This window comes from Crotalus tigris, unplaced genomic scaffold (assembly GCF_016545835.1).
Source record: "Crotalus tigris isolate CLP2741 ecotype Arizona unplaced genomic scaffold, ASM1654583v1 scf7180000023617.9722795, whole genome shotgun sequence".
NCBI lineage: Eukaryota > Metazoa > Chordata > Lepidosauria > Squamata > Viperidae > Crotalus > Crotalus tigris.
Window position 1 is genome coordinate 3,657,456 of NW_024100081.1, and position 23,734 is coordinate 3,681,189.

The following is a 23,734-nucleotide window of genomic DNA, read 5'->3' on the forward strand; positions in this document are numbered from 1 at the left end:
GCATTTAAATCCTTATGAATAGGCGAGAATCTTTACATGGATGGAGAAAATTGATGGATCCCATGTGTATAGTAGTTTTTTGTTATCCTAGTTTAGTGGCAAAGCTTTAAGGGATAGATTTAAAATAGAGAACATTTGGTAGGATTAGTGAGGTACCATAATTGGATGTGGAATCCAGCAGTTAGGCTTTTACTGTTTATGAGAGAATTGACTTCTCCAGAATGGACATGCCACTTGCGCAGAACATAAGAAACTGATACAATATGGGATCATCTTTGCTAAATGCAAAACACATGGGGATGCTATTTCATTTCTGTGAACACAGAGGAGCAGTTTTGCAATCAGTGAGGAAGAAGTGAATAACTAGAATAGAGTTATGTTAACATTTGAAAAATAGATAAAACTTTTATCTTTTGTCTAGCAGAGTGTAACCCATGCTTCACTAATAGGATTCTTGAATATAGCATTACATAATCCTATATGAGGGTGAGGGGCAGTTGCAAAGTTTGATATAAGAAGTTTGAAGTTTGATAAATAATCATTTCACTGGATAGAATGTTGCTTTTTTTCTAAGAGGCTCTCTTCTCAAAAACATTAAAAATAAGTTAAGATTTATGGAACTAAAATTGGCCCTTGTTAGTTGATAGACATACACATTTAACATACACACAGATAATATGCATGCACACACAAACTGCGTATTTAGTGTGTTGTACAAAATAATTTTTATTAATTATAGCACTTACTGGGAGAAAGCCGAATGATTTCTACAGTGAAAATATAGATTAATCTGTGTAGTGTGATCAGATGAGGAAGAGGCCTCAAAATATCTGACCTAGCTAGGCTTCCCAAATCTTATGTCTTTCACTGTCTTGACTATGTCTTTGATAATTTCCAACCAGCACAATTATTGTTCTGAGTTGTAGTCAAATAAGCAAAGCAAGAGAAGGATGATATAATCCAACCTCTCCTCAGAGCAGAATTTTTAAACTCAAAATACCCTAAGATCTTTTAAAGTTCCATCTGTCTGCATTGTTGAAAAGCTCTGAAATCTCTCTAAGATGGAGATGAAACCTGCTCTCCCCTAACCAAAAATATTAAATTGACATTGCTTATCTTAGTTCAGATGGTTCACAGTTGATTAGGCTTAACATTGGATATCCAATTTAGACGATATAATGTTTAACTAAAAAGAGTATTACATGACTGGCAGGTTTAGAAACTAAGTTTGGACCTGCTTTTAATACCATTGCAAAAAAACAAAAGAGAACAAAATAAAAATTCAGAAAAACAAATATCTCTGCAAAATGTGTATGTTTGTAGGTGTGCATAATTTCTGGAGCATTGAGCCATTTCTTCAAACTCATGAGGGAGAAACACTGGTTTTGGCTGGTTTATTTTTGCTTCCAACTGCTTGGGATGATGTCATGAAGGTAAGACAGTTCAGACATTGAGGAATAGTAAAGAATGAAACAGGATTCCTAAGCTGGTACCAATTTTAACTTCTACCTACCAAAATAGGAGGAAATCCAGTTTTTTAAAGGCCAATTTACAATTCCTGCAAGGGGGGGGGGGAGAAGAGAGAGAAAGAGAGAGAGAGAGAGAGAGAGAGATGACAGACAGACAGACAGACAGACAGATTTTGTTCCAACTAAATCTAGGACCATAAAAATTATATGGGGGAACTACCAGGGACACTGACTGCCCAGTGTTTGAATTCCAATAGAATGTATAATATAATATAACCCAATAGTATATTTGTTTCTTGCTTACAGTAATGTGATGTAAAATAAATAAATAAATAGAATATTTGGAAGAGAAAACGACAGAGACTGATTTAGTAACATGCTATTAAAGGAATGCTGCATATTCTGTGAAATAAGGCAAAGCCACCTGGGACTGATTAGTAGTAAAGTGCACCAAACTTCAGTTTTTTTTTAATTTTTCTCTAGAAAGTCTATGGTAAGAGTATTTCCTGAGTCTATGTTGACAGAAATTCCCCTAAGGCTAGACCTAGAAATGCATAGAAAGAAACGGAGCACTCTACAGAAATCTAATTAAGGAGAGCTTTGCACTTCGTTTTTAATATTATGGAAAGAGATGAAAATCAGTGTTAAGGTGTGAGATTTTTTTTCTTTCCTGGTCTTTTTTCTTACTCTCTTTCCAGTTAGCTTTGATATCTAGATACTAGATCTGCACTGAAATGTTTATAATTCACATGATTTACACTTCATCATTTACAAATTAGACTTTTAATTCTCTCTATACTACTTGTTTATAGAGCATTGTTTTACCAAAAAATTGGAGGGGTGGAGTAAAAGTTGATTGATTGATTGATTGATTGATTGATTGATTGATAATGTCTATACCATCCAGCTCAGTAAAACTCTTGGCAGTTTACAGAGAATAAAGATCTGGAAAAAAATGTTGAAAAATTAAATGAGATGGTTGATAAAACAATCAAAACGGACAATACTGAACTCCTGAATGCTCTTTCAAACATTGAAGTCTTGACCACTTTGCAGAAGTCTAATATTGGTGATTTCAGGTGCAATTCTGGGGAGAGGGGCAAAGCATTCCAAAGTGTGGTTTATATAACAGTGATGGTCTTGCTTTTGTGCCCAGGTCCTTTTCAGTTTCCTACAAGCATGAAAGCACTGAAATGCATTTGAACAAGATGGTCCATAAGGTATCTCGGAATCAACAATAGAGAGATTTACAAGTCAATCTATTGGCACCCAATGAATAGGTGTTTAATACAGGCAGAAATTTGGCTGCTGCATTTTGTACCAAATAATTTCCAAATCATTTCTTGGGCTGTAAAGTCAACAGGAAAGAAATTTACTTTCATATTGTTAATGTTAATGATTCTGTTAATGTAAGCTCACAGTAAAGTAAAATTAGTCCATCTGGTCATGCTTCCTGTTTGGACTACCTTACATGGCTGACATCAGTCTTGCAAGTCTGAAAATATATTTCACTCCTGTCCCTTTACAGTGCAAGATACTAGGGAGGGTCCCTTCAGAGACATTTGCCATGTCCCCTTCGCTAAACTACTTCGTCTAACCATCCCTCTGGCTGAGGCTTTTCCCCCTATCTCCTTATCTCCACATACCATTAGAGCAGCAGAATGGATAGCACTCCTAAAATGTTGGCCTCTGTTCAAATCTGAACAACATATATCTTAATGTAATCTTCCACAAGGCATCACAGTTATAAAACTGTCAAGAAATAATTATCTTGCAGGTGCTATCATACACCAATCCTGTAGAGTATAGAGACTTTTGTTCAGGATTAATAGATTGTAGTCATCTATCTTTCATCTAAGGAGCTCATGATAACATTAATATCCAATGCAATAAAAAATATTCTGTGAAAACATTCATTTGGTTTGTTAATTACAGAAGTCTGAAGTAAAAACAGATGCATCAAGGCATAATGTTACAAAAGATACATTAAACCTCTTGATAATTTTCATTTTTATACTGTAATGTTTATGTTTTCTGAATGATACTTTTCATATGACTAAGCAGACAACCCTAGGAACTGACTTAAGACAAAAAGGAAGGTTTGGTTACAATTACCAGGGAAGGATGATTTGACAATGTGTCTTTGTCATTCTGATTGGCAAACTAGCTGTGGGCTGGATGAATAGGTGGCTCCAAAATTGCTCATCAACTATTCCTTATCAATTCATTTCTTATAGAAAATCAGACAAATGCTAATATTAGATATAAACTAGCTTTCAAATAACCAGTGACTTTTGGTTATTTATCAGACAGTGGTCTTGAATTTGTGTGATAATTTCAGATCCTGTAATTTTCTTCTGGCATGTCTATGGAGATTTTCAATCATCCAGGGCATGATTGCCCCAAACGTGCTTTTCAAAAGGCCAACTGGACTTTCTTGGTTTTTCCCCTTGAAAACGTTTTGCTTCTCATCCAAGAATCTTCTTCAATTCTTCTAGCATCCTATGTTTTAAGAATTAATTTAATATAAGATTGGGTTGAATGTAAATGTTCACCTGTTTGCTTCCAAAGCATATACACAATAGGAATGTGTATCCTTCTATATTTTGGGTGTGCTTCTTATAAAACAGATTCTCCACCACAATTTCTGGGGCCATACTAATTAACTTAGATCAAGCCATATGTTAGAAACCATTGCTTTGTTGTTAATTTAGTGGTTTGTCTGTATGCTGATTGGGATACACAATAACATTGTTTGGGTTCTTTGAATAGTTGTAGTATGAGACACTGTATTGGGCATATTTCCTTCACCAAAATACATTTTTGCCACAATAGATTGTTCATGTTATATCAAACACATAGCAGTATGTGATGCACAATACATGAATTGGCCATTCTTCTCTGCTGTTTTATAGGACTATTGTTTTTCTTTGGTGTTAGCATTTAGTAAGTAACCACAGCACTTGATAAAGTGGTTTGAAGTTACAGGCAAGCACCACATCACAAACCATATAGGAATTTATTTGAGATAAAGTACAGATGGGCTGAACTCTGGATCTGATCTTCTTCCTGCTGGGATGGATAGAAGAAATATTGAGATCCATTGTCTAAGAGAAGAATTTCACTGTCAAAGCTTTTCTTCCCAAACAACAACAAAGTGAGACAGTGTTCATATTGGAAACATCCATGTCTCTGTTGTGGTTGTATTCTACCCCCAAGTGTAAGAAAAAGAGAAATAGATTTTAGTCATTTACTTTTATATCCGTTCAAAGTAGTTACCAATTACACAGGCTGTGTTGTATTTTCTGTTGTCAGGAACATATTAAAAGGGACCAACTTGGTAGCAAAGCGTGAAAATCAATACCTTAAAATGTATGTGTGTGCATGCACACATGTGTGAAGGCACATTTTAGGGCATGCATGCATATTTTTTATTTTATTATGACATTCACATACAGCAGATTCACCCAGACTGTTGGTGGTTTGCATTTTAAAACTCCAGCAATAAAAAATGATACAAAACATTAAAAAGTATAACTATAACAACATATGGAGATATGTATACAGGTAGTCCTTGACTTACAACAGTTTGTTTAGTGACTGTTCAAAGTTACGACCACATTGAAAAAAAGGGACTTATGATTGTTTCTCATACTTATGACCGTTGTAGCATCCCCAGAGTCACGTGATCCAAATTCAGACGCTTGACCATTGATTCTTATTTATGGGTGGGTGCAACATCCTGAGGTAATGCGACCTTCTTCTTTTGCGACCTTCTGACAAGCAAAATCAGTGGGGAAGCCAGATACATGTAACAACCCTGTTACTAGCTTAACAACTGCAGTGATTCACTTAACAACTGTGGCAAGAAAGGTGGTAAAATAGGACAAAAACTCACTTAACCTTTTTCACTTACCAACAGAAATTTTGGGCTCACTTGTGGTCGTAAGTCAAGGACTACATGTAAATGGGAAATGGTCCACTCGAACTAGGGTTTTTGCCATTTGCACTGCAGAGCCGGTCACTCAAAAGAAGTGTAGACCCTGTATAAGGAGGGAAGAGAGGGAATCTGGGGGCCCTTAATGAAATCAAGGATCATAGTGACAAGTTTAAATATTCCAATCCTCATAAACATCACCTCCACCTCCATATTTATCTTCCTCCTCTCTTTTACTGGAGGGGGAAACTAAACCTCTATTAAAAGATAAAATAATGATGGTTTATTTTATATTAATGTTCAAACTCTACAGCAATCTGGGATAGATTATCTATCAATCTGCATAGGATTTAGGTTGGCAGTGGCATCCTGCCTGACAACAAATTTACATACAGCCATTCAAATATGGAGACAGTAAAAATCCTAACCATGAAAAATAATATTAATTACATTATTTCCCTTGTTTCAGAGCATATTAAATATAGCAATAATTCTTGTGCATGTAGCAGTATGTGCAGCACTTTGAATTCAATCTCCAAAAAAATCTTTTGAAGCGTGTGGTTGCACAAACGTAGGACCTCATGATGTGCATGAAATGGGGAGTCTGTTTTGTTTCAAACCGGAACAAACTATTCCGTAAGTTCTGCTGAACCATTTCAAGTCAGACACAGGCAAGGATAAAATCCAGGATGTTTCAGTTTGTGTGGGCCAGTATAACTATTGCTAACTGCAGTGATCCCAGGAAATGAAATGTTTTACACTGATTTATAATCCATTTGAAAGAACCTTCACCTCATCCTACACTTGAGCTACAGGTAGTCGCCACTATTGAGCATTTGTGTTGTGGATCTCAGTAAGAACCACATTGTATTGTTTCAGTGGCTCCTAATGTGCTGTAACAAATGTGCTTACAATATGAGATTTTGTGGAGTCTCTCTTCCCAGAAACAGTTTTCAGGGCATTACAGTGTATGAACATCAGAACTCTTTGGAATTTGGTGATGATCAGATTAAGCTGTCTAGAACAGGGCTTTTCAACCTTTTCACGGATTATACCACTTTTAGGATATGGCAATATTCAAGTACTACCAGTCGCCTAGCAAGGTGTCAAAAACTTGATGACCAAAAAAGAAAAAAAAGAAAAAAAAGAAAGGAAAAAAGTGATAAAGTACAGGTAATCCTCAATTTACAACAGTTCGCTTAGTGACTGTTTGAAGTTACAACAGCACTGAAAAAAGTGACTTATGAGCATTTTTTTTCTTTTTTTATAAAAAGTTTTTTATTTATCATACAGTTAAAAACAAGGATGGACATAACGTGGCATTCCAAAATAAATATTCCTAACAGTTTGTTCCTCTTGATACATATAATTAATACATAATTCTTGATCTCTATGTAAACATATTCTTCTATACAGTTATATATAATTCTATCTTAACGATGATTTAAAACCCGAGCAGTTCTCCTTGATTCACACCAGTGATAAAATTTGTCCCAGATCTCTTCTGTCTTATCCTTCATTTCCATTGTGAGCCTATCCATTTCAGCACACGATAAAATTTTATATATAATCTCTTCTTCTGTTGGAATTCCTTTATTCCTCCAGTTTTGAGCATACACCAATCTAGCAGCCATGAGAATGTCTAATATCAAATAGAACACTCCTTTGTTGTATTTCTGCATGGTTATGCCTAGTAAAAAGAGTTCTGGTTTTAACTCTACCACTAACTTTAATATTTCTTCCAGCCATTTTTTAATCTTATTCCAAAAGAGACTTAGGAGCATTTTTCATACTTATGACCATTGCAGCATCCCCAGGGTCATGTGATTTATATTCGGATGCTTGGCATCTGATTCGTATTTATGATAGTCACAGTGTCCCAGGGTCATGTGATCTTTGTGACCTTTTGACAAGCAAAGTCAATGGTCCATCGGAGAAACCTCGCAGTCCCTCTTGGGCCACACGGGGTACTCCTGGACATTGGTGTGGGCGGCCCAGAGCCCTGGGGAGCAGAGGGCAAGCACCCAGCCCAGCCCTCAAGCTCCCTGGGCACAGGAATCCCTCAGCCCAACACAGTCCAGCCCCACTTCCCCGAGGAGTTGCCCAGCTGCGGTTACCTCCTCCTCCTCGAGGCTGCTGTGCTCACTCTCCTTGGCCAGGTTGCTCATGGTGGATGCAGGAGGGCAAAGTTTGTGGATCAGAGGGAGGCCCACTCCCTCTCCATGTGAGGAGAGCCGGCTTTGTAACCAAAGCATCCTTAGCAATAGAATGGGAGACCATCGGGATAGACCAAGAGGAGGGGGTAAGGGGATGGCAAAAGGACAGCAGGGCTGCTGGTGGCCAAGTACTAAGGCAGGACTTCCCTTAGACCCTCCCTCCCTCTCATTCCAATCTCCCTCCTTCCTTCCTTCCTTCCTTCCTTCCTTCCTTCCTTCCTTCCTTCCTTCCTTCCTTCCTTCCTTCCTTCCTTCCTTCCTTCCTTCCTTCCTTCCTTCCTTCCTGTTTCCCTCTCTCCCCTGCCTCCCTCTTTCTCATTCCCATCTCCTTTTTTCCTCCCTCCCTCCCTCTCTCCCTTCCTGCCCAGGAAGGGACAAGGGGAGGGGGAGAGGTTGCCAGCATGGCCGGTGGCATGGCTTAAAGGCCCACTGTAAATTCCTGAGCCACACAGCCTTAAGAGCAGGGTGGCAGGAAGATTTTTGCGATGAGGGAGGGAGAAGAACAGGCAAGAAACGCCTGTGAGGAATGAAGGCACCCTTCCTTGGGGCTGGGCAAACCGAAGCTGGCGAGAAGCCGAACCTGCCTGGGTGCACACCCAGGAGGCAGTGAGCCCATGGGGCCTGGTGTCCCAGGTGAAAGGGAAGCACTCAGAATGCAGTCAGCCTGCAGAGGCAGGACAGTCACCCGCGAAGCCAGGATGTCATTAAAAAGGTATTTATGTCTCTTCAGGAATACGTTCAAGTCAATGCTTTACGGAAGAATTTTTAGTTATCCTGTACTTTTCAATCCACTTATAATCAAAAAGTGATTTTTTTTAAAAAAAGTTGTCATTTATGGAGCACCAATGATGAGATGAAACCCAACTGATGATCTCTTTTTTCCTCTCTCTCTCTCTCTCTTTTCTGGTTCCAGGATTGTTCCAAATACTCTTGTTAGCCCACTGAAAGCTGTAGTTGCTCCTTCCCTCCTTCAGAAACACAGCTCATCACCATCTCAGAGCCAGTCTCCAAATGGGCATCATTTCTCAGCAAATAAATTATATCTGCCATTTCCAAGCCATTCTACGCAGCAGGGGCCACAAGGTAATGCTATACTGTATATTTATGGAAGGATGCACCATGCATAAAGAAATGTAAAACGCATACTCTCATCCACTCTCAGGGCCAAAGTAACCATAACAACCAAAGTATATTGAAAGTTATACTGTGCCTTGACATAATTATGTCAGGCAAGATCCATCTTTGCCATTTTATAATCTGGATAAAAGATGGGGGCAGGGGAAATGTAATGACTTTAGACTGTATAGCCTGTTGTATTATTCCTCATGAACAGGAAAGCAACATGAGCTTGCTGTTTTCCGCGGGTCCTCCGTGTTTCTCATAATGTTTAATTTGAAATGAAATTTGGCATTTGACAGCAGCTTGTACAATCCCAAATGCTAGGGGCTTTGAGTGATTATGGAGCTGTGCTTCCCTTATTGGAGATGTCACTCAAGCTGATCAGCGCCAGCTTAGAAGGAACCATTTGAATCATTTACATCAGGCTTTAGGAAATGGAAAATATTTTATATTTTCATATGAAGCAGAAATAGTATCGATAGGGTCATTGGCATAATAAAGGTAAAATTAAAGTCATGTCCAATCATGTCCGAGTCTAGGGGACGGTTTCATTTCCATTTCTTAGCTGAGGGAGCCAGCATTGTCTGAAGATGCTTCTGCAATCAGGTGGCCAGCATGACTATATGCCGAGGCTCATGGAACACTGTTACCTTCCCACCAAAGTGGTACCTGTTAATCTACTCTACCTGGAGCAGATCACGGGCTCACCCTGCCATGCAGCACTTAGGTCTCGAACCTGGGCCCAGCTTACAAGCCCAGCATCTTAATGGCTGAGCCATCTCACCCCTCTCATTGGCACAATTGACTATAGTAAATAGAAAATGTATTTTTGTTTTTGTAATAAAAATAGTAATCTATTTTTACTGGTAGAAGTAGCCATTCTTTGTGAGATAATGCAGTGCTAGTGAAGTACACAGTTTGACACATTCAAATGCAGTCGCCACATAAATGCTAATGAGGAAAAATAATGAAAGAGTAAGCAACCAGTGATGTCTTCAATTTTTCAAGGATGTTTTCTTGAATGCTACAGTTTACCACTGCTACCTATCTGTCTAGCATTTGAAAAGGAGTCTGCATTTCTAGATTTATCACAAATGACAAAAATTCTAGTTCGAGTATACCATTTCCCATTTATGTCTTTTTGTGAACCTGCTTTTTTAGCCTAGTTTTGGACAGGTTAAAGAGGTCTATACAAGGTGTTAGCTAACATAGGTTTCCAAAAAAGCTTCATCTCCCAGAAAAAAAATAAATAAAAAAGTTGAGTAGGTGCGTGATGTCCTAAACTATTAACCAGCCAAGAGTATTTTAATTCAGTATATAACAAATGTTCAGTGTGTCAGAAAATTTCATTGAGTATACTGTAAAGTTAACCTGGAATAAGTGTGCAATATGAGCACAACTACAGAAATCTAGTTGACCTCAAGCTAGGTTGACTAAGGAAATTTCCTAATTCAGGTGTTTGCAACTCAGGCAAACCATAGATGGACCATGGGTTTGTTCAGAACCTTCAGATTTTATCAGAAACATTAGTAATTTTCTGGGCTTTGCCAAAAATTTGTGAGAACAGACATTATATGTCTGGCTCATTAATAATACTTAATTACTGTTGGAGTAATTTTAGTATGGTTTTAATTATGTTTGTTGTCCTTCACTGGTTACATTAATAGATTTTGTACTCTACTTTTTCTGCATAGAGAACCAGTTTAGACAATTACTTCAGCATGTAAGAAATTACATTACTATATTGATTCAGTAGTTAAATTGTGGCTGGAAATACAGCTAGTTCTTAATCTTCCATTTATCTTTGTTCTTGTGGGGAAAACTTTACAGAATCAACAAGAAACTGTACTAGTAACCAGCTCAATTTCTTTTTGTATAAGAAATCTTTCAGCACCAGATTAAAGCTAAACTTGCAGAAAGCTAAGACATAGGAAGATTTCAAATCCAAGCAGACTAAATTTCCATATGTGCAGTTGTCTATGGAGATTCTCAGTCATCCAGGTCATAGTTATCCCAAAGAACTGAAGAAGCTTCTTGGATGAGAAACAAAACCTCTTCAAAGAAAAACAAGAAAGTCCAGTTGCCTTTGGGATATATATGTGCAATTGTTTAGAAGTGGCAGAAATTTGCTGAAATGCCAACTCCCCTCTCCCCTTGAAACAGCACTTGTGCCTTTGGCCTGGATAGCAGGAAAAACACAGTGGAACAGGAGGGAACAGGAGAGGAAAAGAGCTGATTCCTAGAAAGGAAGCAAGTCCATCAAATGGATTTTGAAAGAGGAAACAGATCCACCTCTCTAGGAGGATGGTTTTAACCCTCAGGAGGTCAAGCCAAATCCAATCTGTCTGGTGCTGTCTGTTACTCTAGGAATCTGTGCAGGAATGGGGAGAAGGAAATTGTGCATGTGTAAAAGAGAGAGAAGGGGTCAGTTTGAGAGTGAGTGAAAAGAGCAGAATAAAGGATGGAGGAAGAGGGGGGGGAGAACAGCCAGACGGCGAGGAGAAAACAAAAAGGGATGAAAAGAAAGAGGGAAGTGGAGAAAAGTTGGCACCACACAGTAGCAGTAGCTGGACTTTTGGAAAAAGCAGTTCTCCCAACTGTTTCTTTGCAAAGGCTCCTTTGCAAACTTATTTCAGTGAATTCCCATTGCTCCTAAGCAGTTGTGTGCTTGAATTTCAGCAGATGCCAGTGCAGAGAAGGAATAGTAATGTATGGAGTGCGGGGCTGCCTCAAGAAGGTGCAAGAGACCCTGGGAAATCCAGCGTAGGTCATGCATGAGTGTCTCTCTGGGTCTGGTGCTGAAAATCCTGCTTGCAAGGTTTTTTAGCACCAGAGTGGAGCCTTCTAGGATCTCCCCCACCTCCCTGACTCACCCCAACATTCCTTAACAAACCACATGTTTTCTAAACAACTACAACCAGGAGTGCTAAAAATATGGTTGTTGGGCAAAGTAGTCATGTGGTCTCTCACTTAACGGCTGCTTCTCTCAACAACACAGATTATGGTTTCGATTGTGATTGTAAGTTGAGGACTACGCTTAGTTGAGGACAGTGTTAAGGCTTCTTTTCCAACTACAATCTGCAGGACCTGTTTCTCTTCCCCATTGTGCATTGACAGAATGAAACTAAGTTTTGCCTTTGTTTCGTTAAGATAATTCAAGCTTTTGACATATCCAAATTAAAAAGCCTGAGGCTATAATATATTTTACATTAATAAACTACATTTTGTCAATGAAAAGATAACTAAGCTATCAAAAAGAGAAAATGGAGGTTGTTGCAACACATTATTTGTTGCTGTAATAAATGAAATCTAAAAAAATTAATAATAAACAAAACTCATTATCTCAATCTAGCAATTTAGAGATACGCAGGTTTACCAATCCAACAGATTGGTTGAGATAATGGAAATGATCTCCAACACATCTGACATGCATCACTAAAAGCTAGTAATATGGAACCTCAAGGATAAAATTTAGCTGCTTGTGAGTGCAACAGAAGAAAAAAAAATACCCTGAATTGAGGCTTTTGGAGAAGACTGCACTTCCCTACTTGTTCTGTGTCGTAGGGTTTTTTTAAAAGTAGTAATTGTCAACTCAGACAAACACCAACATGTCATTTGTGGTAATCTCACTTTGTTTCTGTTAATACTTTCAAATCTTAAGCTGAATACATTTTTAATCAATGTCTGCTAGCAGACATAAATACTCAGTTTAAGCCGAAAAATTATGAAGAACAGTCATCCAATTGCAAAATCAATTATAAATTCATTATAAAAGAAAAGAAAAATATAATATTTATATTTCTACTCTGTTTTTGGTACAATAACTCAAACAAACTATCTCTGGACGTGTTAGGGATAAGAATGCCTGGACAATGGCTGAGAACAAAATTCCAGTAGAATTTATGACTAACTAAAGTAAGATCCAGATGGAAATTATTATAAATTGAAAGAATTTGGTGATCAAATGAAATAGTACAACTATTTATATCTTACGTGATGTCTTTGCATAGAAACTTTATATAATTTGACGAGTTTGACTTATTTATATTCATACATTAGAAGGAATGACACAAATGAATTGGCATTTAGGAGGCATATTCCAATACTTTTACTCCTTCTATCACTCATTTGAAATTGCTTTAGATTTTTTGGCTGAAGCTTGAGGGAAATAGGAGCAACCAGCATACTTTATGATGTGGTTAACTACAGCTTCTTTTTTTATAGATCACATATAGCAAAATTATAGCTGAATGTTATGTTTGGAACATAGTTGATTCCTTTATTAACTGTTGTATTTCTATATTTTATTCCACATAAAATATTTAACAGTGATCATGTAAACCGACAGTATGCTCAGGAAATTCTTCTTTGGAAATTAGTTGCCACAGATTTGATTTAAATCTGAGAAACAGAAGGAATGCCTGCAATCCACGTGGCTAGACCTTGTGCTGGTGGCAGTGTGAATGACAAGCTTAGCTGCAGCTGCCAAAATGTGTTACAGTTCTTAATACAAATAGAAATGTTTTGTGAATTTTTTTACAAGGAAATGTGGCGGGGGATGATAGTCATTTTATTGTACACAGTTTAATGGAATGGTTCATATTTTAGCCCCTTAAGAGTTTAAATATGGATCTTTTAGAAATGTCTTCAGATTTCTGCACATGTGGTGGTTAATTGCACTATAGCTGTAGGATTTGAACGTCACTTTAACCTCCTACTGTTACCATCTATTACGTTTTAAAAGGTACATAGGTCAACAAATTGTGAGCAGTTAAAAACAAACGGAATAACAAAAACAAAAAGTTCATTGTTGATGATGGATATAACTAGGTTAAGTGCTGGCAAGGCTCATTTGAAACTTTCCTTCTGCACTGTGACATCACTCATCATTGGTATTAATTCTGAAGACAGGAATCTTGAAGAGTTAACCAAATTGAATCATTCTTACAGTATATTGGGAGCTGTGTTTTCTGGAAAAATGAGAACAGTCAAGTTGCTTGGATAGCCTGAAAACAAAAAGAAATTTTAAAAAATTTCCTTCTATGCAAAAGGAATATTCTTTTTAAGCGGGAAATACCTCTGTGCAAAAATCTCATTGTAGAGATGCTATCACGAAACAACTACTACAAAAAGGTTTCACTGGATTGTCTCTTCTCCATAGGGTAACTTGTAATCACTCTGAAACACTGTAATTGGCAAAGCCAATTTATAACCCAGCTATTGTAACTGCCAAACATCGTTCTTGAAAAAAAAGATCTCATCCAGCTGTTCAGTTTCTGTGTTGGACCTTTTAAAGAGTCCACTATGACTGCAAATGCTAACAATAGGTAAAGATTAAAAACATACAAGCAGAGAAAAGAGCAGATAATAGTTATGGTAAATGGGAAAGTCTGTGAGCCTTAACTTCAAATATTGGATGAAATGCAGCAATTTAGGGAAGAATTGTTAAAAAGAGAAATAATTTGAAACCAAAATTGCTGTTCCATTATAAAAAAAAAAATAGAGGGCCAACAGAGATGAAGCTGACCATATTAGTCAACTCTGGCCTGAAACATCATTGCACTGCAAAGGAGAAAAATATTTGGTATTAATGGAATGAAAGCATCCCTATTCATGTAGCTAAAAACTTTACTAGGCAACAGTGGCCCATTGGGGAATGCTGATCAAGGGCAATATGCTTCTTGATTCATTTGCTGTCCTGCTAAACTAAATCAGGCAATGGGTGTTTGTCAGATGCCAGACTTTGAATCTGGCTTTTGCTCACATAAAAGGTTGCATTCTTCTAAATGTCTGAACACTCTCTGTTTGCAGGTTACCAAGGTAGCTTTCACTCTATACAAAATTGCTTCCACTACGGAGATTGCTACAGAACAATGGACTCATCTTTCAGTAGTGATGTGCTATCAGGAGATTCTCATTGCTGTAACCCTCTGCGACAAAATGGATATCACATCCTCAGTGCACCTGTAACTTCAACGGGTAATTGATTTAGACTATATTCCTATCATTTTAGTTGGACATTCTTCCTTACAAAAACATTACAGATAGAGGATCTACATTTTTAGACACAAGATAAGTCACATTTTCCCCTGGATTCTGAACTGGGGTTCTTTAATTGTCTCCTTTTAAACCACAGGGGCTTTATCAAGGTTGAAACTAATAAATGTATTTTAGAGTTATGTGAGAGAAGGGTGACCTAGTTGAATCGGATAGATACTGTGATATAATTGCATTAGTATGGCACATTTGCTCCAGTCTAATATTACTGGAATATACTAGAAAGAATTGCAAATTGGCAATGATATATATTTATATAAAGATTTGCTTGGTTTTATAGCTTGACTACCTGACTTTAAGCTAAAAGCATTCATTTTACAGAAATAAACATGCAATTTTTAAAGGATATTTACAGTAACCTTCATAAAGGAAATGTTGATCTTTATAATATTAGTCAAATGTCACATTCATATAAGATCCTGGCAGTTTTTTTTAAAAGGATAGTTTGATTAAATACTTTAGTGTACAGGTTATAATGATTTTAAAATTGCATTGAACAAAACAGTTTTCCCGTTCTCAACTTCCTTCCAGCTTTCTCAGACTATCCCCAATATTCATGAATGATTCACTTGAGATTCTCTTTAGTAGAATGAAAACTTTAATGAAAAATTTTCACCAAACCAAATTTGTCCATCAGTCATATGTTAGTTGACCTCAATATAGTCTCACTACAGACAGAGAAAAAAAATCTGTGCCTATCAGGGTAGCTTTGAATATTAGCATTGCACTCTTCTTTCTCTGCTTATTGTTATTCCTTTTCCAAATATAAATTCTCATATTAATTTCCTTTGGTAATTTGTGAGGGATCATTGAAGAGAAATTTGTGTGGGTGTGCATGTATAAATTTTCAACAAAAAAAAACCACCTTAAAAGATAAACAGAAAAAAGATTTGGAGAAAGAAAAAGCTCAGGAATGAAAAAAGTGAAAGTGCAAGATCGAAATAGAAAAAAACAATATATTCAAAATCGTATTAATTACATTAAATCTTATTAAAATAATAAGAGTGATAAAAAGAAAAAATAGAAAAAGAATGACATGATTTTCTTTAGTACAGATGTAAGTAAAAATAAATCATTCTAAGATTAATATTTGTATACATTATTTCCACAATCCCATGTAATTCTAATAATCAAATCACCAAATAAACTTTTCATTTCCTTTAATTTGTTGCAAAGAGTCCAAAAATGATTTCCAGGTAGAAATTAAATTTGTTAAAGTCTTTTCAGTTGCTTGCTGTCACTTTCACTATTTCTACAGCTTCACCATCCATTCTTCCATTATAGATATTTGTACGTCCTTCTACCATTGACCATATAAAAGTATTGCTGCCGTTATCATAAATAAAAACAAAATTCTATACGATGGAGCCTTAAAAGCAACTTTTAGCATCCATATTTGATCATTGAGATACACTGAGACTTTATTTTATTCTGTCTTTTCCCCCGGATTCTTAATAGTACCAATGTTACATAAGAGCATATTTACTAGGAATGCTATGTACAACAACAGAGTACTGTTATAAATGGTCAGGAAGTAATACTTCCATTTTAGAGCTTTGGATAATTTATAGTTGTGTCTAGGGTATTTCTTTAACTAAATCCTTTTGACAATTTGAATGGTAAACGTTTCTAAAAAGAGAAGAGTGCTTGAATTTATTTTCAAATTTATTCATGTGGAGTTTTTAATGCTTTTCAGCACTGAGTGGCTCTCACTTCAGTAGCTATCTGCTTAGAATCTCCCCTGAACTTGAATCTCTCCAAAAAGATCTGAAATGAAAAAATGGTTTGGAAATTATAGGAAACAGGAAAAAGTCCCAGAACCATGTACTTTCCTTAACCCCATCTTCACCTTTTATCTTCAAAGGTGTGCTTTCCTCCCTTTGTCCTTCCCACATCTTTACATGATTGGCTTAGGCTGGAGCATCTGGCATCAACAATTTTTGGCTATAATTCTGTCATTTAATGTAAATTGTAGCCTAGGAATAAGATCTTACAATTAAAATGCTGATACTCTTAGCTCCTTTACAGCACATTCTTCAGTACACGAGAATAACAGAATAACAGAGTTGGAAGGGACCTTTGGGGTCTTCTAATCAACCCCCTGCTCAAACAGGAGACACTATATCATTCCAGACAAATGGTTGCCAGTCTCTTCTTAAAAACAGAAAAAAGCAGACTCATGTATACATATATGTATGTATGTATGTATGCACATACGTACTTGGTTTCTACAGGCATAAAAGAAGAGAAAACTTAACAGTTAGATCTTTCAAAAGAAGGAATTTAATGAGAAACAGATTGTTCTTCAGAAATGTTTGATTGTTACAAGTAAAGCTGCAGGGCTATGAAGTTGTGAAATGCAGAGGCAACAGTTCACTAATAAACAATCTAAACTGAAAAAGGACAGTCCTATAACAGCAGCGTTTTGCTGTTACTGATGCATATTTTTCAGAGACTTAAAGAACAACAACAACACCAAAATCAAAAGTCCAGTCACTAGGCTTCCGGTTCCGGATCGTGGCGCTCTCTCCACTGTCCAGTTTCCCTTCGTCAGAAGACCCTGGAAAGGGGCGAAAGTCACCCTGAAGGGGTGACCACTGCTGAGGAGGACCCTCGCTAGATTGTGGAAGAGCAGCAGCCCTTCCATTTGATCCAAGGCAGCTCCTTTGGACCGACAGAGAAAAGATCGGCTATTAACATGGCCGATCACTAAGCTGTACTAGCCAAAAGCACTACCAAGCACAACGAAAGCAACGTGGAGGAATTGGGTGAGACCTTACCTTTCTTGCACCCCAACTACCTTACTGTAAAAGCCTTTGGAAATTTTTCCCCCTTTCTAACTTGGCGGCTTCTGCCTACTCTGGGAACATAAAGCTATGGGGGAAAAAAGAACAACTAATCTAAATGCCTAAATAATTGGACTTGTAATTTTTGGATATTTGGGGCCCCAAAAGGTTCCTATTCTTACAAGGACTTATTACTTTATTTATCTGTTAAGCTGAAAAAAAAAAGGTTATTTTTTCAAACCTAACTTGAGTTTGAGAAAGACTTTACATGTCACTGGGGACATCTTCTGGTGAAATGTGGTACAGCAAGTGAATTTCTCTTTGACTGGGAAACTTGTGAGACTAAGATTTGGCCTTGGCACTATCAAAAAAGATAAGAAATTGAAACAGCTGGGTGGTGAAAACAACTCTCTCTAGTGGAGGTGAACACTATTGTCTTTTATCAAAAATAGCCTCCACTAAAAGACTATCTGTAAACATCATAGAAATGGAGGAATACTACCCACAACTTAATTATAAACTGATACTTGAAAAAATCCTTGAGGCTACTGAGCTAATGAATTCCAGACTGAAAAATAAAGGTGCCACTTCAAAGCTACAAAATGCAGCCCAGACTCCAACTGATGAACCTACAGTCCAAAAGGCAACAGAAGAGGAAGGAATTAATACATACCAGCTACAACCTACTGAGAACCCTGATACCCAAACCTTCATCTTAACCAAAAAAACCTGCAATTTTAACAGCATCAGAAACTGAAGAAAGCAACACTAAGACGGAAGGTGCTGAAGATTTACATGTACAGCACATTTAGAACCCAGATAAACCAGACAACCAAACAACAACTATAACATTGAACTTGACCTTCTATTTAAACCAGCTGAAACCAGAAGAAGAAGAGGACCAGACTGAACTGACGACAGATGTACTGAGCCAAATATGGAGACCGGAATTATTGAATTAACAATCTAATGACTAGGAAGAGGCCAGCTTTTTTGAAAAATTGTAATTGGATGGTCTCCCTTGACCCAAATGACGTGTAGGGATGAAGGGAGAATCACCTGAGGAGTTAGAGGCACTACTATGAAAGCCTGCTTGGCACAAAAAGAAAGCTAGAGTTAGATTTAATTTTTTTTTTATGTGACCTATAATGGAAGAGTTTAAAATTTCTTTAAAATCTCACTCAATGGCCTAAGGAGAACTTAAAAGATGCTAATTGATTTAATATTTAGGATCTAGATCTATAAGGGAAATAAAAAAATAGTTACTAGAATAATAATTTTGGATTATAATATAGAAGTTGGATTGAGATGATAAAGGTTATCTTGTTAGTAAGGGATGAGGTATTAGGATGAGAAATTGAATATGTTTGTGAAATAAAGTAAGAAGCTATCTGAGTAAATAATAAATGTATTTTAGATATGACAATTATTTTCTAATGAACTAAGGGAACTTTGGGCCACCTGAAATCTAAAGACTATGGATATTAAGTTAACTGGAATACTGTAACTAAATTAGGTAAAATTCAAAACAGGATATAAAGGCGTATAAGACAAAATATATTGATAAATGTCTTAACTGACGGAGTTATAACTAGCAATGTATTAATTTGAATGTGATACAATAACTAAGGGAAATGGAGAGGAAATTTTTGATGATGTAACCTGACATGTGCATGAAAGAGCGTGTTATTTGATTATGGACTATCCAATCACCATGTTGCTTCCTTAACACTTGCAGCTTTGTAAAATTGTAAAATTAATAAAACTTGTTTAAAAAAAAAAAGTCTAGTCCCTACAATCCATTTTAGAAAGCTTCTGTTTCCATGCCTTGATCCAGAACATAAGAAACTGTCACCACTTTCTAATAGTATGACATCTTATTTGATGTATGACCAACCCTTGGTAATTCAGAATAATTACCAAGGTCATGACATGTGTAGGCATTTAAGTTGAATGGTTACTGAACATGTTAACAGATTGAATGGCACTGTAGAAAGAAATAATAGCCATTCTTATCATCATTACACATTCCTGGAAGCTATAATATTGTTTTGTGTGTAGACTGAAACACCAATTAGTTTTAAAGTTCTAGGGCAGCATCCCCCATCTGATGTGCTTCAGATGTGTTGGGAATGCAGTATTCAAGTTCCCAACTGGCACAATTAGTTATGGCAGCTGGGAATTCTGGGAAACATAAAACAAGCATTTCAGCCCACCAAGCTGTTGGACACCTGTTTATTTACTTATTTGTTGTGCACGTCTTTCTTCCTGATAACCAGAGGGAAGAAGGGAGATTTGCAGTAGACAGATGGAAGGAAGCAGAAGAGTTAAGCAACTTCCATCCCTTTCTTGCTAAACAACTTAGGAGGTCTTTTTGTATTACTAAATATGATGTAGAGCATCGTATTTAGTCTGAGCCTGCAATTCAGATTGTTCTTGCTACCTCATAGTTACTCATATATCTCATATGCTTACCATATTTCCAGGCTATGAAGTCATCTCTGAGGCAGAGAGCGTATCAGAAGAAGTTATCAATGGAACTGAAGAGAATAATGGATTTTTCCAAAACGGCACTTTTGATCACTGTTTAAATCACATTCCTCCCATCTACACAGATACCTAAGTCTATCTTAAATTGTTACTTTGTCTACCATGCTTATAATGCCTTTTGTATTTACAGAATTGTTGTTGACCTACCTTGATTGTATTTAATCTGCAGCCTTTTATGTGTTCATTTAAATCAACTGCTCGCATTTACCCATCTATTTTATAAAGGAATATACTGTGTAATTTGTTGGTATCTATTCCTTTGTTGTGGCACTTTGAAACTGATTCTCTTAAGGGAGAAGGAGGACCATTTAAAACTGCTTGATGTGTAAGTCCTTTTGAGTAAAATATAAATTTAAATTATAAAATATGCTTGTAAAGATTTTTTTTTAAGAAGTATGTTTTCAATTTAAGACTGCTGGTCCCTTTAATCACAGTTAATTCATGGGATGTTTTCTTGACTATAAAAGGACTTCTTTAAAATTCACAGACCTCATGTACATAAACGTTTTCACTTTGCTGAGCAGGTTTTATATTTTCAATTTTACAAGAAAAAATTAAAAATTGGAAATTGGTGTGCTCTCTCTCTTTTTTTACTTCATTCTGTCAGTGAGAACTATCTTTTAACTTAGAACTCATACAGTTCTATACACAGTTTCACTGTCTTCTTCCCAAAATGCTGTAATTCAAACCATTTATCTTTTGACATTCCACTTTTCCAGTTTTTCTTCTGCATGAAGGTAATGTAATTGGCTTATTAGGGGAAACCTAAAAGAATAAAAACTAGTGTCCCAGAAGATATGTGCTATACTAAATCTATTGTTATTTTGGCTGCAAGAATTTAATACAACTACATTTCTCAAAATGAATAGCAGCTTTAATAGAAAACAGAATTAATAACAAATATCATTTTCTCTGCTTCATAAAGGAGGAGTCTTAGAAGTGGCAATAAGATAACGAGGAAGGGTGGGCTAATAGTGACCCATATGATGGGAAATGAAAATGGAGAAATGAGGACTATGATATTGGTGTGAACCAAACGAATGAGAAGAAAAAAACAATAACCAGTGATTGGAATGTACAGAATCATCTGTCAAGGATGAAGAACAAGGGAGAATTGAGAATGATGGCACGATAACCCATCAAGTGGTCAATATCAGCATGAGAAATACATTTGAAATGTATATCTGGAAAAAAGAATAAAATGTGTGGATCGTGATTGGAACAACAGCATAAAAACAAGACTTTGGAAGAATTTTTTTCCCAATAAAAGAGGATTAAAATCTGCTGTATACTGAGGGTCCTCAGATAAACAAACTTTCATTCAATGATGGTTTTCTGTATATGAGATAGATGTCTCTAGTGAGCACTATCAACTTGGCAGCTAGTTTGGATTTGGTATCTTTGGAGCAATTCCACCGTTATTATCTAAGGTTACCATATCTGGACTGCAAAATTCCAGATGCAGAGAAATTCGGCTCTTTGTTGCATTCCAATAGTTGTCTGGATTTTGCAGCCCAGATATGGAAATTCTAAAATTACCATTTTATTTGAAAAGAGATTATCAGTCTTGGGGTTGCACATGTAGCATAAGGTTTTTTCAATGACTTATTCCCCCCCCCCACACACACAAATCCTCATAAGATAGTATTTGCTGCTATTCTCACCATTAGCTTTTTAAAATCTATGTAGCAAAGGTGACACAGAGACAAAATTTACAATGATTAAACAAATAGTATTTATTCAGAAAACTAGACACACGAAAGAAGATAAGATGATTGTATAAGCTTATTACTCTTTCAAATATTTAATTCAATCTCTTCACACAAATAATACTACAAACAATTGTAATTGAGACCTTGGTAGGGTACAGACATGCTATTAAAACAAAGCATGAAGCATTTATAAAAAGAAATTAAAAGTTAAATATAAGAAAATCACAAAAGTAGACAAAGTAAAAACAATTGAAGGTGCCATTTAAGAAACAAAGACTGTATTAAACAATTTGACTTTAAGTCACTTTCTAAAAGCTAATAAGGGAAGAATCTTACTGTAGGGAGAGTGAAAGGAGACAACTGTAAACTCACCAGATGCAAATCTGTCAATTCCTGCTGAAAGCACAATTTTTAAAAAGATAATGGAGATTTCCATCTAAAGATACCCCACAAACCAAATTATTTTTGTTTACTGTAATTTCTCACAGTCAAAGGTAAGTAAAGATTGAATTCTTGCAGATTTTTGGTGGATCAAGTTTTTCTCTTGGTCTCTACCCTGTCCCACAGTATGCCTGTTCAGCCATCTAAGTCCTTGCAACAGTTGAAAACATCAGGTTTTTAATTTTCTGACTATAAACAGCCAGATTAAAGTGCATAACTTCGCTCATATGTTTGTCATTCAAATTAAATACTGTTTTATATTGGAGATGATATTCCCCACAAAGAGAAAAAAAGCCATTCTCCAATGCTGATTTCATAATTTCATAAAAAGCCATTTAAAATTGAAATTGCCATAGCATCCATGATATTTTCTTAAAAGTTCCAGGTGTGCTTACAAACCCCAAAAGATAGGGCGACTTCCCTCTTAGCATATGATTACCATTTTGAAAGGGCACTGAAACAGATTATATATGGTTCTATGATGGTACCAAAAATTATGCTCCAGTTGCCAGATGTTGAGGGCATACAATTACAAGGTAACTGTAATTGTATACTTTCACATTTGTTTTCAAATCTTCATACCTTATATCAAATTGACATGTTTGTATCATTGTTTTTAAGGTAAATATCTTTTTTAAATCTATCTCTGTGTAAGTAATGCATATTGAGAACAGAAGATGGAGGAAAACAATATTCATCAAATCATATTTTAAACTTGGAATTTACATTGGTTAAAAGGGTAGGCTTAAGCAATTTTAAATTCACTAAATCATACCAATATCACCCTCTGGTGGCCATTTCTTCCAAAATTAAGATAATCTTCATAGTTGTCTGTAAGAAAAAACGCAATTATATCCTCAGAAGTCCCAAACATCAAAGTACAGATAGTCCTTGACTTACCACAGTTTATTTAATGGCCATTCAAAGTTATAATGCACTGAAAAAGTGACTTATGACCATTTTTCACATTTATGACCACTGCACCATCCCTATGGTGACTTGACAACTGGCTCAAATTTACGATGGTTATTGTAGTGTCCCATGGTCATGTGATCACCTTTTGTAAGCTGATAAGCAAAGTCATTGGGGAAGCCAAATTCATTTAACAAACGTGTTGCTAACTTAGCAACTGCAGTGATTCTCTTAACAACAGTGGCAAGAAAGGTCGTAAATTGGGCAAAATTCACTTAACAAATTTCTCACTGAGCAGCAGAATTTTTTTTTCTGCCAATGCTCCTTTTCATAGCGCTGTCCTTCAGAGGCCCTCAGCTGATAAGTATTGGTAAAGTATGTTTAGCAAAAGTATGGTTCAGATCTGATTAGTTCAATGCCATTTAAAAAATGTGTAAATTTGAAAAGATTATAGTCTTTTCCAAAATAATTTGATCTACCTAAATAGATGTTAGTTTCAATCTAGGCTTATGTTATTTTGCGCATTTGAAATTTA

General features: G+C 36.3%; 1 protein-coding gene across 1 annotated transcript in view; it reads left to right on the plus strand.

The window, feature by feature from the left end:
- The window catches only part of GLIS1 (GLIS family zinc finger 1), a 235,904-nt gene extending 215,252 nt beyond the window's left edge, over window positions 1-20,652 (plus strand). Inside the window, exons 8-10 of the mRNA XM_039320006.1 lie at window positions 8,536-8,705; window positions 14,553-14,720; window positions 20,071-20,652. Coding sequence (XP_039175940.1) covers window positions 8,536-8,705; window positions 14,553-14,720; window positions 20,071-20,207 — 475 coding nt within the window. The 3' untranslated portion in view covers window positions 20,208-20,652. The remainder of the gene's footprint in view (window positions 1-8,535; window positions 8,706-14,552; window positions 14,721-20,070) is intronic.
- The last annotated feature ends 3,082 nt before the right edge of the window (window positions 20,653-23,734 follow it).